The 20,717-nt window shown below is 44.8% G+C and overlaps 1 protein-coding gene across 1 annotated transcript in view; it reads left to right on the top strand.

The window, feature by feature from the left end:
- LOC124594487 (transmembrane protein 132E) overlaps nucleotides 1-20,717 on the top strand; it is a 251,554-nt gene that overhangs the window by 215,410 nt on the left and 15,427 nt on the right. Inside the window, exons 12-14 of the mRNA XM_047132866.1 lie at nucleotides 2,382-2,920; nucleotides 8,503-8,735; nucleotides 18,090-18,377. Of these exons, the coding sequence (XP_046988822.1) occupies nucleotides 2,382-2,920; nucleotides 8,503-8,735; nucleotides 18,090-18,377 (1,060 nt within the window). The remainder of the gene's footprint in view (nucleotides 1-2,381; nucleotides 2,921-8,502; nucleotides 8,736-18,089; nucleotides 18,378-20,717) is intronic.

The following is a 20,717-nucleotide window of genomic DNA, read 5'->3' as shown; positions in this document are numbered from 1 at the left end:
TTAGTGAACTGCAGTGTGCGGGACTTTGTGTACACCAAAGATGCGCTATAGGACGCCGCTGGTTACTTAGCGACACGGATGAGTTACCGATAGGGATCAATGGTACTATCTCGTCGACGTACTGCATTCCTGTCGACCTCGTATGGTCTTAATATTTGGTCGTCTGACCATGCTGGTCTTGTTATTGCCATGGAAGGCACGGAATCCAGTTAATTTTGGCCCGCTGCATATGATTTTGTTCATTGCACACGAAAACGGTTGTGGATGGCAAGTTATGCCTGGGGCCTGAAGGTGAAACAATTTGGTGTCGAAAATGGTAAGATGTGTTAAAAAGAATAAACAAGGGTGGATTCAACTACAACCCCTGTTTTTGTCATCATTATTCAAGTAATTAGTTGCAAGTCGTTCTTCGGCGGCAAGCGTTAACACTGCATGCTGTGTTATATACTGTAGAGAAGAAATGTAACCATTATCCAGCTTTAAGAGTAATATAGACACCTTCATAGTACGTACAGAATGCAGCGCACTTGCCGTTTGGAATTTGATTAAAAATAGGTATTTGAAAGATTTAAAAAACCCCGAACCGACGTAAATGACGCTGAAAAAAGTAATGTAATGTAAGACATATGGGGTGCTGAAGTCGGGCAGTACACCAAAAGTGGATGACAAATGTTGAACATGTGACGTCACATCCAAAAAACGAAAGGAATTTATGAACGTGAGCATAGGGGGACGATCGAGCAATGCAATAATTGCATTCAAGCAGACGGTACACATTTCGAACACATTTTGGAAATGTGATGTGTTGTGAAAAGTTACAAAATTGTTATCCTTGCTGTAACCATGAAAAGCTGTTCTTTTTTCTAGTTCTTTCTTTTTGTCCGTTCTTTTTTTGTTTACAGATCTTATGTAGTAAAGAGAACATACGTTATTTGCTGGTTAAGATGCAATTCGGAAGCTTGGAGTATCGTTATGCTGTACTTTGCAATAAACCAGCGGAGACCGCGAGACTGGTAAATAAATTAATAAGTGAACACCTTACTGTAAACTCATAATTGTCTCAGTCAATTTGCCACATGCAAGATTCGAACCCTGAGTCCCACGAGCACACGTAGGCCGGGAGCCACACAGACCTGAATAATTGACTTGGATTGGAATGATCCGGTGCGACAGATCGATAGGTTCAACCGTTGCACACGCGGCCGAGTACGTCATCTATTGATGACAAATGTGTAACAATTGTCATTCACGAAATTATAATTAAATCGATACCCTAGCTGCAAACAGGCGTTGATATACATCATTGGGGACACGTTGAAAATCATTATAAAGAAGCTGCACGGTCATCAACGGTATCTGTTCTTTTGGGAACAGATACTATCTTCATATATAGTTAAAATATGGCTACCTGGTCATTGACCTTCTTGTGCGAAGGCACACGCTAACCCCCAACTCGTACGGGACATGATAGTAATCTGCCACGAGTAATGAGTGTGATGGGCAAACATCTATTAGGCGCACTACGAATGTACGTAGTTGTGTGGACATGTTGGGAATGTGGGTTTCACGGGGAGCGTGTAAGGGATAAGTCCCTGCAGGCGCACTATCCTCTGTGCCCGAGATGGTTGCAGGCACGGTAGCTCAGCATGTTTGGTCAGAGCGTTAGCTACATTCTGTAATAAAAATCCGAGTCAACGACTCAGCACTGAACTTTTACGAGTGTCCTGGGACATCCGCACCGAACAAATGCAACGAACAACATAGAAGGGAAAAAAATGGATAGAGCGTCTGCTATGTAAGCAGGAGATCCCGGGTTCGAGTCCCGGTCGGGTCACACAATTTCAACATGTCCCCAATGATGTATATCAGTGCCTGTTTGCAGCTAGGGGTGTTGATTTAATTATCATTTCATTCTAGAGAAGCTGCACGGTCTTCAATGGTATCTGTTCTTTCGGGAACAGATACTACCTTCATATTTGTAATTCACTTTTGGGGTATTTTCCGACGTTTGCGGCCCCATGTGTCTTACTTTTCTCAGCGGTTTCTAAACGTTAAAAGAATCACTCTGCATAGGGGACAATTTGGAACACTGGGTGGAACTTAGCGACCAACTGCTAGGAGTTTGGAAGTTCTAAGGGATCTGATCATCAATGTCCTTGTATACCAGAAGAAACTTGAGGATATCCTCTGTCCCACAGTTTAGGTCATTTTCAAGGATAGAGGAGGCTTTGCACGGTCTAGGGATGACTAATTTTTGTTGAATTTGTTAATGTAGAACAGTTTCGGCACTCAATGATTCTATAAGAGCCTGAACAACGCAGTCACGAAATTTACGTGTCTCCACACGGCTTATACTGAATGCGTGCTTTGTGTGGTGACAGGGTTTCCGCTGAAAGACGAGAACAACCACGAGCCGACGGTGCAGGCGCGCCAGCACTCGGCGGCGGTGTCCGGCCTGGGCGGCGGGTCCGGCGTGCGCGGCTCACACGTGGGCGGCGGCGGCGTGTCGCACCACCACCTGGGACCCGGCGCCGCCCACGGCCAGCCCGCCGTCAGCCTGACGCCGCTCGAGATCGGCATGTACGTGCTGCTGGCGGCCTTCTGCTTCGCCATCGTCGTCTTCGTGGTCTCCTGCGTGGTCTACGCGTCCAAGTTCAAGCCCCTGACGCCGATGGAGGCGGCCACGTTGGGAGCGCGCGGCCCGGCGCTGGGGGCGGCCGGCGGCAGCTCGGGGGCGTCCAGCTCGGGGGCGGCGTGCCTGGGGGCGGCCGGAGGGGCGGGCGCCGCCGGCGGGGGGCCGCCCAAGGGTCAGGAGCCCACCACCACCAACGCGCACGACTGGGTCTGGCTCGGCCGCGCCACGCTCGAGCGCGCCTCCGGCCACGCCGTCGTCAACAACAACAACAACAACAACTGCAAGGTAAGCTGCCTGCTCTCGGCCGCGTCGTGACCTCCAGGAGCGACTGCTGACTCACGTAGCGGGACCTGTTACCCGGTAAAACGGAGACCTGGTTAGACAAGCAGCGCAGTGGTGTTTATGTTCGAGGATCAGGAACTGGGATTAGTATAAGCGTATTCTCACAGCAAGAGCGCTATCACATGCTACACTTCCATACCACAAGGCCGGCATAGTTCAAAATTAATCGCTCAGCAAGTGATACCTGTGCTATTATGCCTCCGTTTTTTGAATAAACTGTCTTTAACGCCACCCATCACGCTATGTCAGCTTCTGCGTCTCAGAGTAGTGCTTAAATCCGACGTCTTCAATTATTTGTAGGATACATTCGGATCTCTGCCTTTCACTACGGTTTCTACTAACTCCCACTAGTAGTGCCATGGAGGTTATTCTTGATTTCTCAGACCAATCTGCATGCCAGTCGCTCTTGTCAATATCCCAAATGTTCCTTTCTTTACCGAGTTTGCAGAGAAAATTCCTTATCAGTCCATCTGATTTTCAACATCAGCCTATAGCATCACATCTTCGACTCTATTTTCATTTTGCTCACAGTCCACGACTCACCTCGTTAGATGACCGTACTCCAAACGATCTCACAAAATTCTTCCTCAAATTTAGTCCGATGTTTGAGAGGAACAAATGTCTTTTGACCAGTAGTGCCCTCTTTCCCTTTGCTAATCTGCTTTTTATGTCTTCCTTGCTGCGTCTGTCATATGTTATTTGCTTCCAAGACAGCAGACTCTCTTGTTTCGCCAATCTCGTGTTCTCCAATTTTGGTAAGTCTGTCTCTAACCTTATTTGTACTTCTCCCCATTACTTTCGTCCTTCTGTTTACTGTCAATCCACAGGCGGATCAGAAACTGCCCGAAGAACTTGTACGTGTTTGCAGGGTACGTTGCTTTACGAAATAAAAAAAAAATCGATACATATCGCCGTTTCCGAGTTGAAGTTAGCCAATCAGGCCTTGCGCACGCAAACTCAGGCGGCCGCCCAGACACGGTGCCGACAAACGTGTACTCTGTTTGGTTTCCTAAAGCCGAACGAGAGAGCCATACCAAAAATTGATACGGGACAGTAGTAAGTAGTAAGAATCAAACCAGAGCCAAAGGCTCAGTCTCGTACGCTATCATCTACGTTATGAGAAAAACTGTCACTAATTGTATTTGGCGGTCCCCTTGAATTTGGCGCGCAACGGTCTGATTGTTGCCTTCAATGCTCATTAACGGCACAACGTATCGAAATCTTTTCTTACAATCTACCATGCAACACCCTTACCAGATTTTCAGACTCTTCGTGACCGACCTGCATATAGCGCACCATGTTCATTCCATCCAAAGATCCTGTGATTCCTCCTCACTTGTCACCAAAGAATTTTATATCCTCTCCCCCTGAATTTCAGTCACACTTCAGAACCTTTGCTTTGTTTCCATTATTCGTTTTTCAGCGCATGTATTCAACAGTAGTGGAGACTTCATACTTTGTTTACACTCTTTCTAATGCGAGCACTATGTTTTTGGTCTTCCATTCTTATTGTTCACTCTTGTGCCTTATACATATTGCACGTTACTGTATTTCCTATAACTTATATATATTTTTCTTAGAATTTATAACATCTTGCACCATTGTGCACTGTTGACTGTTTTATCCAGTCCGAAAAATCCTATGAAAGTGTCTTGATTCTTCTTAAGTCTTGCTTCCACTATCAGGCGCAACATCAGAACTGCTTCTGTAGTGATGGTGGTCTACCCTTTGCTATAGCCAACGTGATTCTAATAGCTCCTCCATTTCTTTTAGGTTCTTCTACGTATTCTTGAAGATTCATCGCCGCTATTATCTGGAAACATTCCTGGCACACTTTGACATCATTTATTCGCCTGAATAAATCACTGGGCCGTTTCATTTTGCTAGTTAATCATAACATAGACTTCCTTATTGAGACACAAAATCCATAGAGAGAATATTTTTCTCAGAGTTTCCTTGAAGTCCAGTTATCTGCAGCAAAAGGTCTGAAGTATACCCAAAGTACATAATATCGTGAAAATGGATTCCTAATTAAAAAACGTTTATCCATATCTTCAAGTGCCTGTCTCTTACGTGCACTTTGCTTCTGGGTACTTGAATCTCAACTCGCACAACATTGTTCCCTCCTGCTGTAATTTGCACACCATACACTTACCGAACTTAACAACTTTTCTTGAGCGTTCTGTCACGTTTCCCGTCTGTAGTGCCATTCCATTCTCTTCTTCATCGGCAGCAAGTTAATGGCATTAAGACCAAGCCGTTGTGGTTGCCCACGAAGGCATCACCTTTCCACTCTTAGACTGCCGGCAAGAACGCACGATTCTGTGAACTGAAGCGTGGCTGTATCCTGTCACACAACCAAGTTAGTTGCCACTACGGGTGGGTCCACGGTGCGATCTGTCACATAATACACGCATAACAAATGCTTCATAAACAAATACGCAGAAGCTGATTAGGAACGAACGGTAGGGAATTTGAACACTCATTATGGATACGAGTCCTGTGTTTTTATCTAAACGGCCGCTCATACGATAATTGTTCTTGGAGATCGCTTCTAATACATTTTGACGCTATTAAAATTAATTTATGTTCATACTAAATGGCTTTCGTATTGGTGTAGGTGGTACTTGTACAATGGTTTTCTAAGTTTTACTTTGCCATAACAAGGCACACTTTACATAGGATTTAAGGATAAGTATCTTGAAGGATCAGGTGGATATAAAGAAAGAAAAGAAAAAATACTGTTGTTGTTTTACGCAGCTTGCGGCTATGGTAAAGTAATTTTCAGCTACTTCCATCAATGTGACTCACCTTTCATTGAGACAGCTGCTAAGATGACACCAAAAAGTCACCGGTGTCCACTCTGCCACAGTATAAACACTGGAATATCCTATTAAATTATAGCAAAAAGGAACATAATAGGAGCTACTTGTAACCACCATGGTTAATGTGACTAAATATACTGAATTGGACTTTGGTTATTATGATATTTTACTCTTTCCTTCTATGAGGCATTCATTTAAAGACTCGTAGCGACTACCTTAATAGGAAAAAAATGACCATCAGTTAGATACCGCATGGACCACCATGTTAATAAAATATATTCGTAAGAAATCGGGGAATAGACGTTAGCGAAGGCATCGACGATATCTGCATGTGGTCGGTCGTCATATAAATTGCGAGCAGAATACTGGTGACCGTTAATGAAAAATTGTTTATATGAGTTCGGGAACCATGAACGTTCCACATCTGCATATACATCTACGTGATTACTCTGCTATTCATAATAGAGCGCCTGGCAGAGGGTTCAATCAACCGCCTTCAAGCTGTCTCTCAACAGTTCCACTCTCGAATGGCGTGCGGGAAAAACGAGCACTTAAATTTTCCTGTGCGAACTTTGATTTCTCTTATTTTATCGTGTTGATCATTTCTCCCTATGTAGATGGGTGCCAACAGAATGTTTTCCCAATCGGAGGAGAAAACTGGTGATTGAAATTTCATGAGAACAACCCGTCGCAACGAAAAACGCTTTTGTTTTGATGATTAGCACTCCAATTCACGTATCATGTCTGTGGCACTATCTCCCCTATTTCGCGATAGTACAAAACGAGCCGCCCGTCTTTGAACTTTTCCGATTCCATTCGTCAGTCCCATCTGATGCGGATCCCACACCGCACAGCAGTACTCCAGGCTAGAGCGGACAAGCGTGGTGTAAGCAGTCTCCTTCGTAGACCTGTTGCACGTTCTAAGCGTCCTGCCAATGAATCGAAGTCTTTGGTTTTCTCTACCCACAACATTGTCTATGTGATCGTACCAATTTTGGTTATTTTAATTGTATTCCCTAACTATTTAGTAGAATTTACGGCCATCAGTTTGTGTGACTTACCGTGTATTTGAAATTTAGCGGACTTCTTTTAGTACTCATATTAATAACTTCACACCTTTCTTTATACAGGGTCAATTGCAACTTATCGCACCATACAGTTAGCAAAATTTTGCAATTCGTTTTGGTCATCTGATGACTTTACAAGACGGTAAATGACAGCATCGTCTGCAGACAATCTAAGAGGACTACTCAGGTTGTCACCTATGTCGTTAATACAGATCAGGAACAATAGATGGCCTATAACACGTTCTTGGGGAACGCCGGATATTGCTTCTGTTTTACACCATGACTTTCCATCTATTACTACGCACTGTGACCTCTCTGACAGGCAATCACGAATCCAGCCACACAACTGAGGCGATATTCCGCAGGCACGCAGTTTGGTTAAAAGACGCTTGTGAGGAAAGGTATCGAAAGCATTCTGGAAATCTAAAAGTATAGAATCAATTTGATATCGTCTGTTGACAGCACTCATTACTTCATGAGTATACCTATGGCTCACGGGTTGGGGACTTTTCTTAGCCTGGGGACTGGGTGCCTATGATGTCCTCATCGTTTCATCATCCTCCTCATCAATCATGACAGTGGCTAGAACGGATTGTGAAAAAAAAATTGGACTGTGAAAAAACTGGGACTTTGCACGGGTGCTGATGACCGCGTAGTTGAGCGCCCCACAAACCAAACATCATCATCACTTCATGAGTATAAAGAGCTAGTTGTGATTCACAAGAACTATATTTTAAGAATCCGTGCTATCTAAATCATTTGTCAATTCGTTTTGGTCATCTGATAATTTTACAAGACGGTAAATGAGAGAACCATCTCCAAATAATTTAAGGGGGCTACTCAGATTGTCTTCTATGTCGTTAACATAAATCAGGAACAATAGAGGATCTATAACATTTTCTAAGGGAACGCCGGATATTACTTCTGTTTTATTCGATGACTTTCCATCTAGTACTACGTACTGTGACATTTCTGACAGGAAATCACGAATCCACCGCATTTCCTGGAGGGGATCTATTATTACTTACATTGAACGTCTGTCGTCTAATACAACCTATGGATGGAATCAGAGAAAATTTCACATATATGGGATGATAGCCTACACAATCGTGTCGTGGGTATCAGTGATTAGTGCGGTGTGGTACCTAAAAGTGTACCCAAACCTAGGGCGGCGGAGTGTGTTTGCTCCCGTGCTGTTTGAAAAACTTATACAAGGTATCTCCTGTTCGATGAATCGGTTATCGTATAGATGTGCCGTACTATTTTCATTCAAGTTTTCCAAATGTGCATGCGTGACATGGTGAAACATGAAAATTGTGACACTTATTTGCACATTGAAACTCTGTCGGATCGGGATCTGAACCACGGGAACCTTTTCTTCACCGGCATTGCAGTTACCAACCGAGCTGTCCAGGGACGACTCACGATCCGGCCTGACCGCCTTACTCAATATTTCGGTTTCGAATCCCAGTTCGACGCAAAGTTTTAATCTGCCATGGAGGCTTATCGATTCGTTATGACAAATGTGAGTAAAACATTGGATCAGTCTCCTTCGTGATGTCTACATAAATACTCCTCCGTTCATGTTCTGGGAGGATGTAGCGCTCAGCTGCAGTGCTTGTGTCGGGCACAGGTACGGATCACGGCGAACCCGCTGGAGCAGTCGACGGAGATGCAGGCGTCATCGGCATCGGCAGCGGCGGTGCGGCACGTGCCCGCCGTGGACAGCTCGACCTACTGCAAGAAGGAGAGGGACAAGGAGAGGGAGAGGGAGAGGGACAGGGAGAGGCCGCAGCCCGCCACGCCGGTGCGACAGCACTCGAGGGAGCCGGCGCTGCCCACGCCGCCAGAGAGGATGTGGCAGATGTGAGTACCGCCCGGCGCCGCTAGCACTTCTTCGATATCGCAGTACCTGTGTTGTCAGGCAGAACGATGCAGTGTACCTTCTGACATGCGTGCATGTCCGGCACAATATCGCATCATTATTCTTAACAACACAGGCACTGCAATATGTATTTATTCGCCGATACCAGGCAGAGACTTTCGACTACAATGTCCTCCCGTGTACAGGAATTACACACTGAATAGCCAAAGAAACTGGTACACCTGCCTAACATCGTGTGGGGTCCACGCGAGAACGCAGAAGTGTCGCATCATGACGTGCCATGGACTCGACTAATTTCTCAAGTAGTGCTGGAGGGAAATGATCCCATGAATTTTACAAAGCTGTCCATAAATCTGTAAGAGTACGATCTCTTCTGAACAGCACGTAACAAGGCATCCCAGATATGCTGAATAATGTCATGTCTGGGGAATTTAGTGGCCAGCGGAAGTGTTTAAACTCAGAAGAGTGTTCCTGAAGGCACTCTGTAGCAATTCTGGACGTCCTACTGGAATTGTCCAAGTCCGTCGGAATTCACAATGGACATGAATGGATGCAGGTGATAAGACAGATTGCTACGTACGTGTCACTTGTCAAGAGTCGTATCTAGACGTATCAGGGGTCCCATATCACTCCAACTGCACGCGCCCAACACCATGATAGAGCGTCCACCAGCTTGAACAGTCCACTGCTGACACGCAGGCTCTATGGATTCATGAGATTATCTCCATACCCATTTACATCCATCCGCTCGATACAATTTGAAACGAGACTCGTCCGACCAGGCAACATGTTTCCAGTCATCGACAGACCAATATCGGTGTTGACGGGCCCGGGCGATACGTAAAGTTGCGTGTCGAGTAGTTCTCAAGGATACACGAGCGGGCCTTCGGCTCCGTAAGTCCATAACGATGATGTTTCGTTGAATGGTTCGCACGCTCACACTTGTTGATTGCCCAATAGTGAAACCTGCACTATTTGTGGAAGGGTTGCACTTCTGTCACGTTGAATAATTCTCTTCAGTCGTAGTTGGTCCCGTTCTAGCAGGATCTTTTCCGGTAACAGCGATGTCGAAGATCTGGTGTTTTACCGGATTCCTGATATTCACGGTAGACTAGTGAAGTGGTCGTACAGCAGAATCCCCTCTTCATCGCTACCTCGTAGATGCTGTGTGCCACTTTCAAACCGCACTTAAATTTTGGTAACCTGCCATTGTAGCAGCAGTAACCAAACTAACAATTGCGCCAGATACTTGTCTTATATAGGCGTTGCTGACAGTAGTGCCGTCTTCTGCTTGTTTACATACCTCTGTATTTGAGTACCCACGTCTATACTAGTTTCTTTGGCGCTTCAGTGTATAACGTATGTGCAATTACAGGCTGTGACGAAGAATGTTGGAAGTTTGAGTCTGGGACATGAGTCGCGCACGCACAGCCAAAGCGCTTAAGACGACCACTCAAGTAAAGCGGGAAATCTGGGTTCGAGTCCTGGTCCAGCACAAATTTGTCGTCAGTCCGTTAGACAATTAATGGTTGTCCACATTCGCAACTGCAAATTGCGAATGCACTTCATGCTTATTAGACTGTTTGTGAACAGCATTTGCGAACAACTGCGCCACTTGCTAATTTCCTACTGGGCCAATTACTTAGAGACCAGTTTCTGAGTATTCACAATTTACGCTTTACATTGCAGCACAGTGAAGCAAGCAATATTGGGTCAAAATTACTGGATATAAACTTCATGGATCTCATTATACGAAGGATAAACAACAACCATGACTTCACAATATTCAGGAAACCGACAACCACGAGTATTACCATTCACAGTCAAACCACGATTGACACACAAACAAACAAGATTCAGATTCGTGCTCCACAAAGTAAACTGAACACTCATTAGCAAAATGAACTACACGTAGGAGCGAAACACTGTAAAACAAATAGCAGTGTAAAATGGTATGGACACCCGCATGATAAAGACCAACAAAAACGTGAACGGAGAGAAATGCACAGGTTGCGTCTACAGAAGGCATTGCACAAGATTACGGGAGAACAAAACACAGAGACAAGGAACATATGCAAGACACAACAAGCCAGACTCATCACAAACTGGCACATACTCACCTACATTAATAAAATAGTTTACAAATATTATAAAGAAACTTGGACTTCGTATTGGACACAAGACACACTATACAACACAAAATATCTCAGAACAGAGGAAACGTTTAGAAATAAAATCAACGTATCAGATATATATGAAATTGTTTGCAACATTTTTTAGTCACCATACACAGGGCAAAACTGAAAGAACTTTAAGACAATATATACAGAACACTTAAGAACTATAAGAAGTAACAACTCCAATAGCACATTTGCTGGCCACCCAATAACCCGCAACAATCACCCATCTGAAATAGGAACACATTTACAAATATTAAAATCCACCCACAGCCTGTACCATAAACTCACAAAAGAGGAAAACTACTACATACAAAAGGCGTTAGTAGAAGGAAAACAGATAATAAGTCAGTACACCACACTGTACAGTGGTATACTATTTAACACGTCAAAGGAATTTTACACAAAGAGAGAGAGAGAGAGAGAGTAAGAAAGTAAACGAAATTCAGATTTGTCGCCAAACACAATCGACAGCAAGTGAACGTCAACTGGGACTCGACATACAACAGCAATATTTACATTGTGTTTTAGCGACGTTGAAAAGTGTTATTTATTAACGAAGTTCTGTAAAATATGTGTAGTGTTAGTGTTTGTGTGCACTTCTAGGCCACCCATGATAATGCAGATAAAGAAGTATTTGCGAAAGCTGTAAGTAATCGCATTTACAGGGTGGTCAGAAAAGTCTGCAAAGCTTGTACGACTGCTGCGGGTGTGTTGTGTTGAGAAACAATTGTTAAGAGAAAAATTAGATACATTGCTCCGTTTGCAATTTAAGTAACATTGAAGTTAACCAATCAGATCGTTGTGCGTGCAAATTGAAGCAGCCTGCAGGAGGCAGTGTGGCCTAATGTGTTCTTCGTTTGGTATCCAAACTTCACTTTATGAGTTCCGAAAAAGGCATATTTTAAATAGTAAGGAGCGTTTGAACAACTCGTAATTCACGGTAATTCAGATGTCTGTGCATTACCGCGGTTTAGCTTGTCAAGTGCTTGAATTTGCGAGCGTAATGGCCTGATTGGCTAACTTCAATGCTAAGTAACTCAGAAACGGGGCAACCTATCGAAAAAATTTTTAAATAATTATTTCTGAGCCTAACCTCCCCAGCAGCGCCCTTACAAGATTTTAAGAGTGTTTCTGACCACCCTGTACACCCGCGAAATATCTTTGTACAACAAAATTACTGTTAGACACAAAGTGATGTGTTAACTCACTAACTAAATTCACATTAATGTTATATAGTAGCAAATGACAAGCTGTTTGTTCCCGATAAGCCGGCCGGAGTGGCCGAGCGGCTCTAGGCGCTACAGTCTGGAACCGCGCGACCGCTACGGTCCCAGGTTCGAATCCTGCCTCGGTCATGGATGTGTGTGATGTCCTTAGGTTGGTTAGGTTTCAGTAGTTCTAAGTTCTAGGGGACTGATGACGTCAGAAGTTAAGTCCCTTAGTGCTCAGAGCCATTTGAATTTGTTCCCGATAATGTGCAGAGGGTGCTGCATAAGCTTGTAAAAAATGAAGGGAATGGCAATAACAGACAATAACTATTTTTAGTCAAATTTTCGTAGATCAATTGTCACTTAAAGGAAGTACTCATTTTAGAAATGTAAATTAGGGAAATTCACTGAGTATGGGATAAAAGCAGCAAACATGGTTTCCCGTAACAGGCAGATCTGACATCCAGTAATTTTATCTGTAAACTCGGCTAATACAAAAGCAGCAAAACGAAATGATGAATAATGTCGGGTCACTGTAATTTGACCGTATACAGAGAAATTGCTGTTCATAGCACACTGAAAACATAGATCAAGTTCCAATCTCTTGTCCATAGACGACCGAGGTCGTACTGCCTGCAATGTCGCAAGGCGATTGTGGAGGATTTACACAGAAAACACAACATCGTACGAGGACTAGTCAGAAAGTAATTCCTCTTTCTTCTTCATTGAGCTAGTAATATAGTAATCATGAATACGGAACACTTCCTGAAAACTTCTTCTCCCCACTGTAGAAACAGCGCCATGCATCAATGTATCAAAGTAATGCGTAAGTATAGAAAACAGCCGACATTCACGTAAGTATGAGACGGCATTCTGAAACTGAATTTCTCACTGCAAAAGGTGAAACGCCCAATCGTATTCATGAAAGGCTGGAGAAAGAGTATGGAGATGATACGGTGGACGCCAGCGCCGTTAGAAGATGGATTCGTCGCTGTAGAGAAGCTGAAGGCCGAACACAGTTTGCCGCAGCAACGTGGAACTACCGGCCAGCGACTCCAGAGACTTCACACACCATCCAGCGTGTTGGCCGTACCATCCCTAACGACCATCGGGAAACAGCAGACTGAATGTGTCTCCAGTTATCCACCGGTGGAGGCGCTGTGACGGCCACGTTTGAAAAACTGATCTACTTCAAGGTTTCTGAATATTGGGAAATGAAATTCTCTACAGCGACGAATCCATCTTCTAACGGCGTTGGGGTCCACCGTATCATCTCCATACTCTTTCTCCAGCCTTTCATGAATACGATTGGGCGTTTCACCTTTTGCAGTGAGAAATTCAGTTTCAGAATGCCGTCTCATACTTACGTGAATGTCGGCTGTTTTCTATACAATGGCAAGGAATACAAGTGCATCCAACCTTTTGTTGCGCTTCAATATGAGGGGGCTGTGGGATGAAAGGAGGAAGAGGTTTTGGCGAAAATTATGCCTGGAGACGAGACTTGCTCTATTGTCTTCGGAAGCAGGTCCACGCTTCACACCGCATAGATGTAAATGCTACTGTTTCAATGTGGAAAAACTGTGAACAGAGATGGTAATTATGTGGAAAAGTAAGAAAATAACTATTATCCCACGCTTGTGGAATTTGCTTTTCTTGCAAAATGAAAATAAAGAAAATAGGAAGAAATACTTTCTGATCCTCGTAAGAGGGCGGGTGTTTACACAGATGTTTAATTAGGTCCCCCAAAGGACCCTAAAGCCTTCGTCATTTTTCGATGTCTAGTTGTGAGGCAAGGCACTTCATCTTCTTGAGACATCACATTGAACCTGGGGAAGATGTAAAGTACAGCTGTGTGTGTGTCAGAATCAACTGGATCTGCCCTTCATAGTGAGTAACTTCCGAAGAGAATGCCACTGAAACATTCTCGATGATATAATAGTACCGCAAATCGTTAAATTCCATCAGTCGTAGCAACATGTTTGTGCACGGAAGTAAGTACTGGAGAGCGTACACATCTGCTAGAATACAGCAAAGTGATTCATAGAAGAAATCTAACAACTTGCAACAGATGAGTTTCAGACGCCATTCATCTGCTCCACCATTATGGGAGGATAATCAAAATATTTCTCTCATACATTTGCTAATGAATTTCACTTAAAGCACCTAGCATTCGGGGTTATAATTAAACGTATTCTACCGGAAATGTTAAAATTCTTTAAATAGATCTCTTGTCAGTAATTACTTGTCGAGATAAAGTTCCTCCGTAACAAATCACATTAGTTGGCTCTGAGCACTATGGGACTCAACTGCTGAGTCATTAGTCCCCTAGAACTTAGAACTAGATAAACCTAACTAACCTAAGGACATCACAAACATCCATGCCCGAGGCAGGATTCGAACCTGCGACCGTAGCGGTCTTGCGGTTCCAGACTGCAGCGCCTTTAACCGCACGGCCACTTCGGCCGGCATCACATTAGTCTAGCGGAACATACTCACTATGTACATGTGAAACAACTACCTTAAATCACATTTAAGTAAAAGTTCTACAGTTGTAGTCACAAGAAAATGAGCGACTCTTCTTAACACCGGCATTTAGCATGATGGTCAGAAGAATTTCGTAAGGGCACAGACAAAAGTAAGAGAGTGAAATCTGGCGTGGCGTGTATTTCTGTAGCTATATACACGGCCTGACAAAGAAGTTAAGCAATCAGAAAGGGAGGTGAAAACGAAATTAAAGTTCACTTCTTGAAAGGGTTTGTGAAGTTAACTCAGTGATTATAAAATGGACATAATTTTACAGAGGACTTGGCAGAATGAGCCAACTTTCCAGTATAACCTTACACTCCCTCTGATCTGGATGAATCCACTGATTTGATTGGGAATGGCGTTTCTCCTGAGACAAGAGAGCCAACAATTGTAGTGACTGGTCCTTGATATGTTGATTACTGAAACTGGGACGAAGTTCTATTAGGGACATACCTGGGGATCTCATTAGAACGAGAGTATTTCAAAATCATGTGGCAGTTCATAGAGGCACGTGTCATTTGTGTACGAGTATAATCGTGTTGAAAAATGGCACCACCATACTTTCCTTGAGAGGTGGCACCTGACGACACAGGGTGTACGATGAAGGCTTTCACGACCGGATGTTTCAGCTACTGAGAATCTTTCCGGGTTGTGTGGCCGTGGTCCATGGAACTCTTCAATCCCTGACGTTTCGTCGAAGGCTACGTTGGACATCTTCGGAGGTGCTCCTGGTTGTGCTGAGTCTTGCGTTGGACGAAACGTCAGGGATTGAAGAGTTCCATGAACCACGCCCATACAACGTGGAAAAATTCTCAGCAGCTGACACAAGGTGTCCTTGACGTATCGTTGTACCGTCAAAGTTCCCTCATGTGCCATTAGCCGTGACCTAATATCATCCCTGATGATTCCCCACGCCATTACTCCAGGAGTAACAACGCTGTGCCTACCCAATACATTTGAAGAATGGGATCCATCGTCGCTGACGATGTCAACCGGTGTAGTGCAGAACCGCGATTCCCTCGCTGAACGTATTTAGACTCCATTCATCAGGAGTCCATACTTCCCAATCACGACATCATACGCAGATGTTTGTATTGTGATATTACCGGTGGCCTACACATGGGACGGTAGTTGGCGAGTCCAGTTGCTGCTAGCCTCCAACAAATGGTGCGAGATGGCACAGAATGCTGAAGTGAGTCAATTACTTGTTCTCAGATTCTAGGCACAGATGTGAAGCTTTGCGATGTGATTGGAGCATAATATGGCAATCCTGCCTTGGGTCATACGTGGTCGGCCGGAAACTTCACGACGAGTATGCCTTCCTTCACGTTCCCATGCAGTCAAAAAACGGGTGGCTGTTACATACGAATGCCCACAAATCTGCAAGTTGGCCGATTCAGCCAGACAGCCAAATGAAGATCCACAATGGGGCTGCATTCAAGCAATCTCACGCGCTGATACTGTCTCTCAAACAAGATCGCTGGGTATCCACATCCTTCACACTGATCACTCACCCTGTCAGGCCTGGTTACAACACTAGTCCACCCTGTTTGTCGTTCTACACATCAGTCGGAATTGCATCTGTAATTCTTTACATCAACCTATCGATGATGTGTAAATGTACAAGTTACATTGATATCCAACTATGTCTTCTGGGCAGCACGGGATTAGCCGATCGGTCTAGGGCGCTGTAGTCATGCACTGTGCGGGTGGTCCCGGCGGAGGTTCGTATACTCCCTCGGCCATGGGTGTGTGTGTTTGTCCTTGGGATAATTTAGCTTAAGTAGTGCGTAAGCTTAGGGACTGATGACCTTAGCAGTTAAGTCCCATAAGATTTCACACACATTTGAACATTTTTTTATGTTTTCTGGGTTCTTCACTTTTTTTGTCGAGCTGTGTATGTGCTCCTCAAGCTACTGTACAATGCATGATGGAGAGAGCATGAAAACAATATTAATTATTTTCCTGTTCCATACGCGTACTGAACGAGTGAAAAGTGTCTGTCTATACATCTCTCAAAGTGTCCCAATCTTTTTTTTTCACCTTATGTTATTTTATGTTATGTTAACCGGGGACCTAGAGACGATTGAAAGGCTCCGTCCCCTCCGCAGCCGCAGTGGTCCGCAACCCCACGATGACTACTGCAGTCCACGTCAACCCTCAGCCGCCCCACACCGAACCCGGGGTTATTGTGCGGTTCGGCCCCCGGTGGACCCCCCAGGGAACGTCTCACACCAGACGAGTGTAACCCCTATATTTTGCGTGGTAGAGTAATGGTGGTGTAAGCGTACGTGGAGAACTTGTTTGCGCAGGAATCGCCGACATAGTGTAGCTGAGGCGGAAATAAGGGGAACCACCCCGCATTCGCCGAGGCAGATGGAAAACCATCTAAAAACCATCCACAGACTGGCCGGCTCACGGGACCTCGACACGAATCCGCCGGGCGTATTCGTGCCGGGGACCGGCACTCCTTCCCACCCGGAAAATCCGTGCATTAGACCGCACGGCCAACAGGGCGGGCCTTTTTTTACCTTAGTCTCATCATCTCTATGCCCGATATCCGATGGTGACAGTTTAATTTTTGCATAGTCTTCTTTGAAATGTTGTCTACGTATATCTAACAGGCTTTTGTAAGAACTTCGTCGTCTTTCCTGGAAGGATTCTCATTTCAGTTTCCAGCGCATTTCTAATTTTTATGAGAGACGAGCTTCCACGATCCTAGGAGTGAGTCTCCGGTGCGGTTCTCCTCTTGCTACCGGAAATGAGCGCGGAGAAGCCCTCGGACGTTGGCGCACCAGGTACATATAGTCTGCGGCCGCGAGCTCGGCTCCAGGTCACCACCGGCAATGGAGGGTGAAGCTTTGACAATGCCAGCCACTCGTGCTGGCGAAACGTCAATAAAATCATCAGATGAACGTCAGCCGAAGAACCCGAGACAGAAGGCAATAAGCAGTTTGTCAACAAGTGGCTACGAAAGCCTTACCAATTTTGTGACACAATTTGGTTCTATATCCCTCAGGATGACAGCTAACAACTTTAGCAATCAGTGTCAAACTGAATAATTGGTGGCATACGCGCCATGCGTATTTTACTTGCTCTATTTGTGAAGCTCTTTCTCTTGAATAAATCGTCTAATTTTTCTGTAATTTTAATAATTTGTTTGTCTCTACCGATTTCTGTCCCATTCGGATGATTCTTTCGTCGACCGTCACTTTTTTGTCGTAGAGTGTACTTCATTCACCAGGAAATAAATATGATTTGCGCCCTTTCCCCCTCCGTCTTCTCTAACTCAGGTCGTGGGTAGAGGTTGGTTTGGGTCCTTCCTTTCGTAAATGACGTCCTTGTTGTGGCAGTCACCGCGTGATCGTGGTGAGAGGCATCGGAAGGGCTGTAGTGAGAGACTGCTTGGTGTGTGCGGCAGTCGCAGCAGCGGAACGCCGCCGCCGCTGCCTCCCCACGGGCTGGTGGCGCCCGCGCCGGCGTCGGCGGCGGCGGCGGCTGACAAGCCGCTGGAGGTGGAGTACCGGCCGCCGGTGCCGCCGCACCGCAACATGGGCGTGACGGCGCGCATCGGGCCCTCCGCGGCCGCGGGGCTGCCCGCCGCCGGCTTCCAGCAGAGCCCGGCAGCCGCCGGCGCGGACACCGCGGGGGCGCAGACCGCCTCCCCGCTGCCGGCGCCGCCCCCGCCGCCGCCGCACCAGCAGCTGCAGCCGCAGCAGCGCAGGCACCACCACCACCACCACCACCACCGCAGCAACAGGTTAGAGACCCACTACTGCCTCAACCACGCGCCGCCGCTCCAGTCGTCGTGAAGGACTCGGAGTCCGCTGCTTCAAAGCAAGTGCTATTCTTCTGTATCATCCTAAATGTTCTTTCCCGTTTCTATTTTCTCACGTTTACGTTATTTGCACCTTGCTGTCGTCAGGTAAACTCTGCTTGCGTTTGCCTGAGCCGCTATCCCGGAATGCATCCGTTTCTTCACTTCTACAGCAAACGGTTGCCGAGCATGTCGACAGCCAGTGCATCGTGGACGTATTGACACACTCTGGGATTAAAAACGAGTCCTAAAATATTAATGTATTTCGTAGAAGCAACCAATACTGCGAAGGCTGTCCAGAAAGTAACAGACCTTTTGGTCTATTGCTGCTGTGGAGGCTACAGCCACTGTCATCTTGGTCGCGTAACGTCCCTATACTCATTACGAATCGAGCGGTGGTAGCATGTGATCTGTGTCTCCATTACTTTGCGTTCTTTGACGTATTAACATTCATTTCGCCATTAAAAAGCTTTCGCAACATTTTCCCTTAATTTCACGGAATTTAGTCCAAAAAATTGTGGCGGAGAAACTTGTTTACCACAAATTTACTGCTAGGTGGGTTACCAAAAATCCTAATGGACGACCACATAAAACAGAGATTGGCTGCGACACTGACCTTCTTCGAAGATTACGAGAAAACTGGTAACAAAGTTATCGATCGTATCGTAATGGGGGACGAGACTTGGGTGAAGCATGTCAATTCTGAATCAAAAAAGCAATCGATGGAAGGGGACACGCAAGTTCTCCCAAGAAACCAAGGAAGTGGTTGTAAAAGCTGTCAACAAGAATGATCGTGGTTACTGTATTTCGGGACTCTTAAGGGAATAACTCTCGTTGATTTCCTTGAATCTGACATAACAATTAACTCAGAGTCGTATTGTCGAATCCTGACAAAGTTAAGGCGGCGATACAAAACAAGTGTCGGAAGAGAGTTAGCGCAAATGTTCTGTTTTTTCACGACAACCCATGTCCACACACGGCCAGTCGTACTCGAGAGCTCCAACAGGGTTTGGTGGGAGGTGTTTGATCGTCCACCATACAGCCACCTCTTCCTAGCAACGAATACATGGCTCGCTACACAACGCTTTGGTACTGACGCCGAACTGCATACCAGTATAAACCAGTGGTTGCAATCGCAGGCGACAGATTTCTATAGACACGGCATTGAAAAACTTGTGCCACGGTTTGACAAGTGCCTCAATTTGAGTGGCAATTAGGTAGAAAAATAGCTTAAGAGTGTACCTTTAAAATGTGTGTAATGATATTTGGTTTTTCCATATCGTCAATGTTTTATTTCAAAACGTCTCTTACTTTCTGGATAAACCTCGTACTAACAACGTTAAAATTCGTCTTGGCCTCTTATCTCGAATTCATGACGCACAAAAAAACCTCTTCTTCTGTATCTGAAGTAATTTCTGGAGATTTTTGTTCTAACCTCTTCCTAAAGTGATTTAGGAACACATGCGCTTGGAAAATCTCTTCCATATTCCCAGTTCTACGCTTTTTGGAAATAAATGGTAACTTATCATACAATTACTTCTTTCTCGTTAGTGTCGAAAAAGAAAAATTGTGAAAAAGCAGATAATTTTCTAAATAAAAGGTAAACGAATGTCAAAATCGCGTCACTTGCTTATTAGCTGCCACAAGCTCCAGTTGTTGAACGTAAATTAAATATCTTTTAGTTTTAATGGGCATTCCCCAATGTTATGTTTCACCCCGCTAACCATAGTTCTTCTGTAGTCTTTCCTTGTTCTTTTCATCACTTAAAATATTGTTCTTATCTACATTTAGAACTTTATTTTCCGTATTCATGCAATGTGCAGTTGCCTGTTTTTAGTTTGCATAAGGCTGTTAAGCATGTTAGTCTTCACGTTTACAGATATAGATTTGAAATAGATGTAAGTGTGACGTTCCCTCTCGATGTAAGTGTTAAAGAGATGTGTTAGAAAGAACATGTTGGAATACCTACGTATTTTAGGTTGCGTGGCATCTCAACATTTCTGATAATATGTTGATTACATCAACCTAAATTGTCTTGCATTAATGAGAAGCCCCGATTCACGCATAAAAATTAAGTGTTATTGATAAAATAAATGCTCCTCCTGCATTGTGTATCGTAACTAGCCAACTACTAGTGCCTCTGGTCCTGGAGTAAGACTTATTTCGAATTGATGGTTCTTACATCCACTAATCTGCACCATAACAGGAATAGTTCGCAGTGTCTTTCTGCTT

The sequence above is a fragment of the Schistocerca americana genome, chromosome 1, assembly GCF_021461395.2.
Source record: "Schistocerca americana isolate TAMUIC-IGC-003095 chromosome 1, iqSchAmer2.1, whole genome shotgun sequence".
NCBI lineage: Eukaryota > Metazoa > Arthropoda > Insecta > Orthoptera > Acrididae > Schistocerca > Schistocerca americana.
This window is presented reverse-complemented; position numbering and strand designations above follow the sequence as displayed.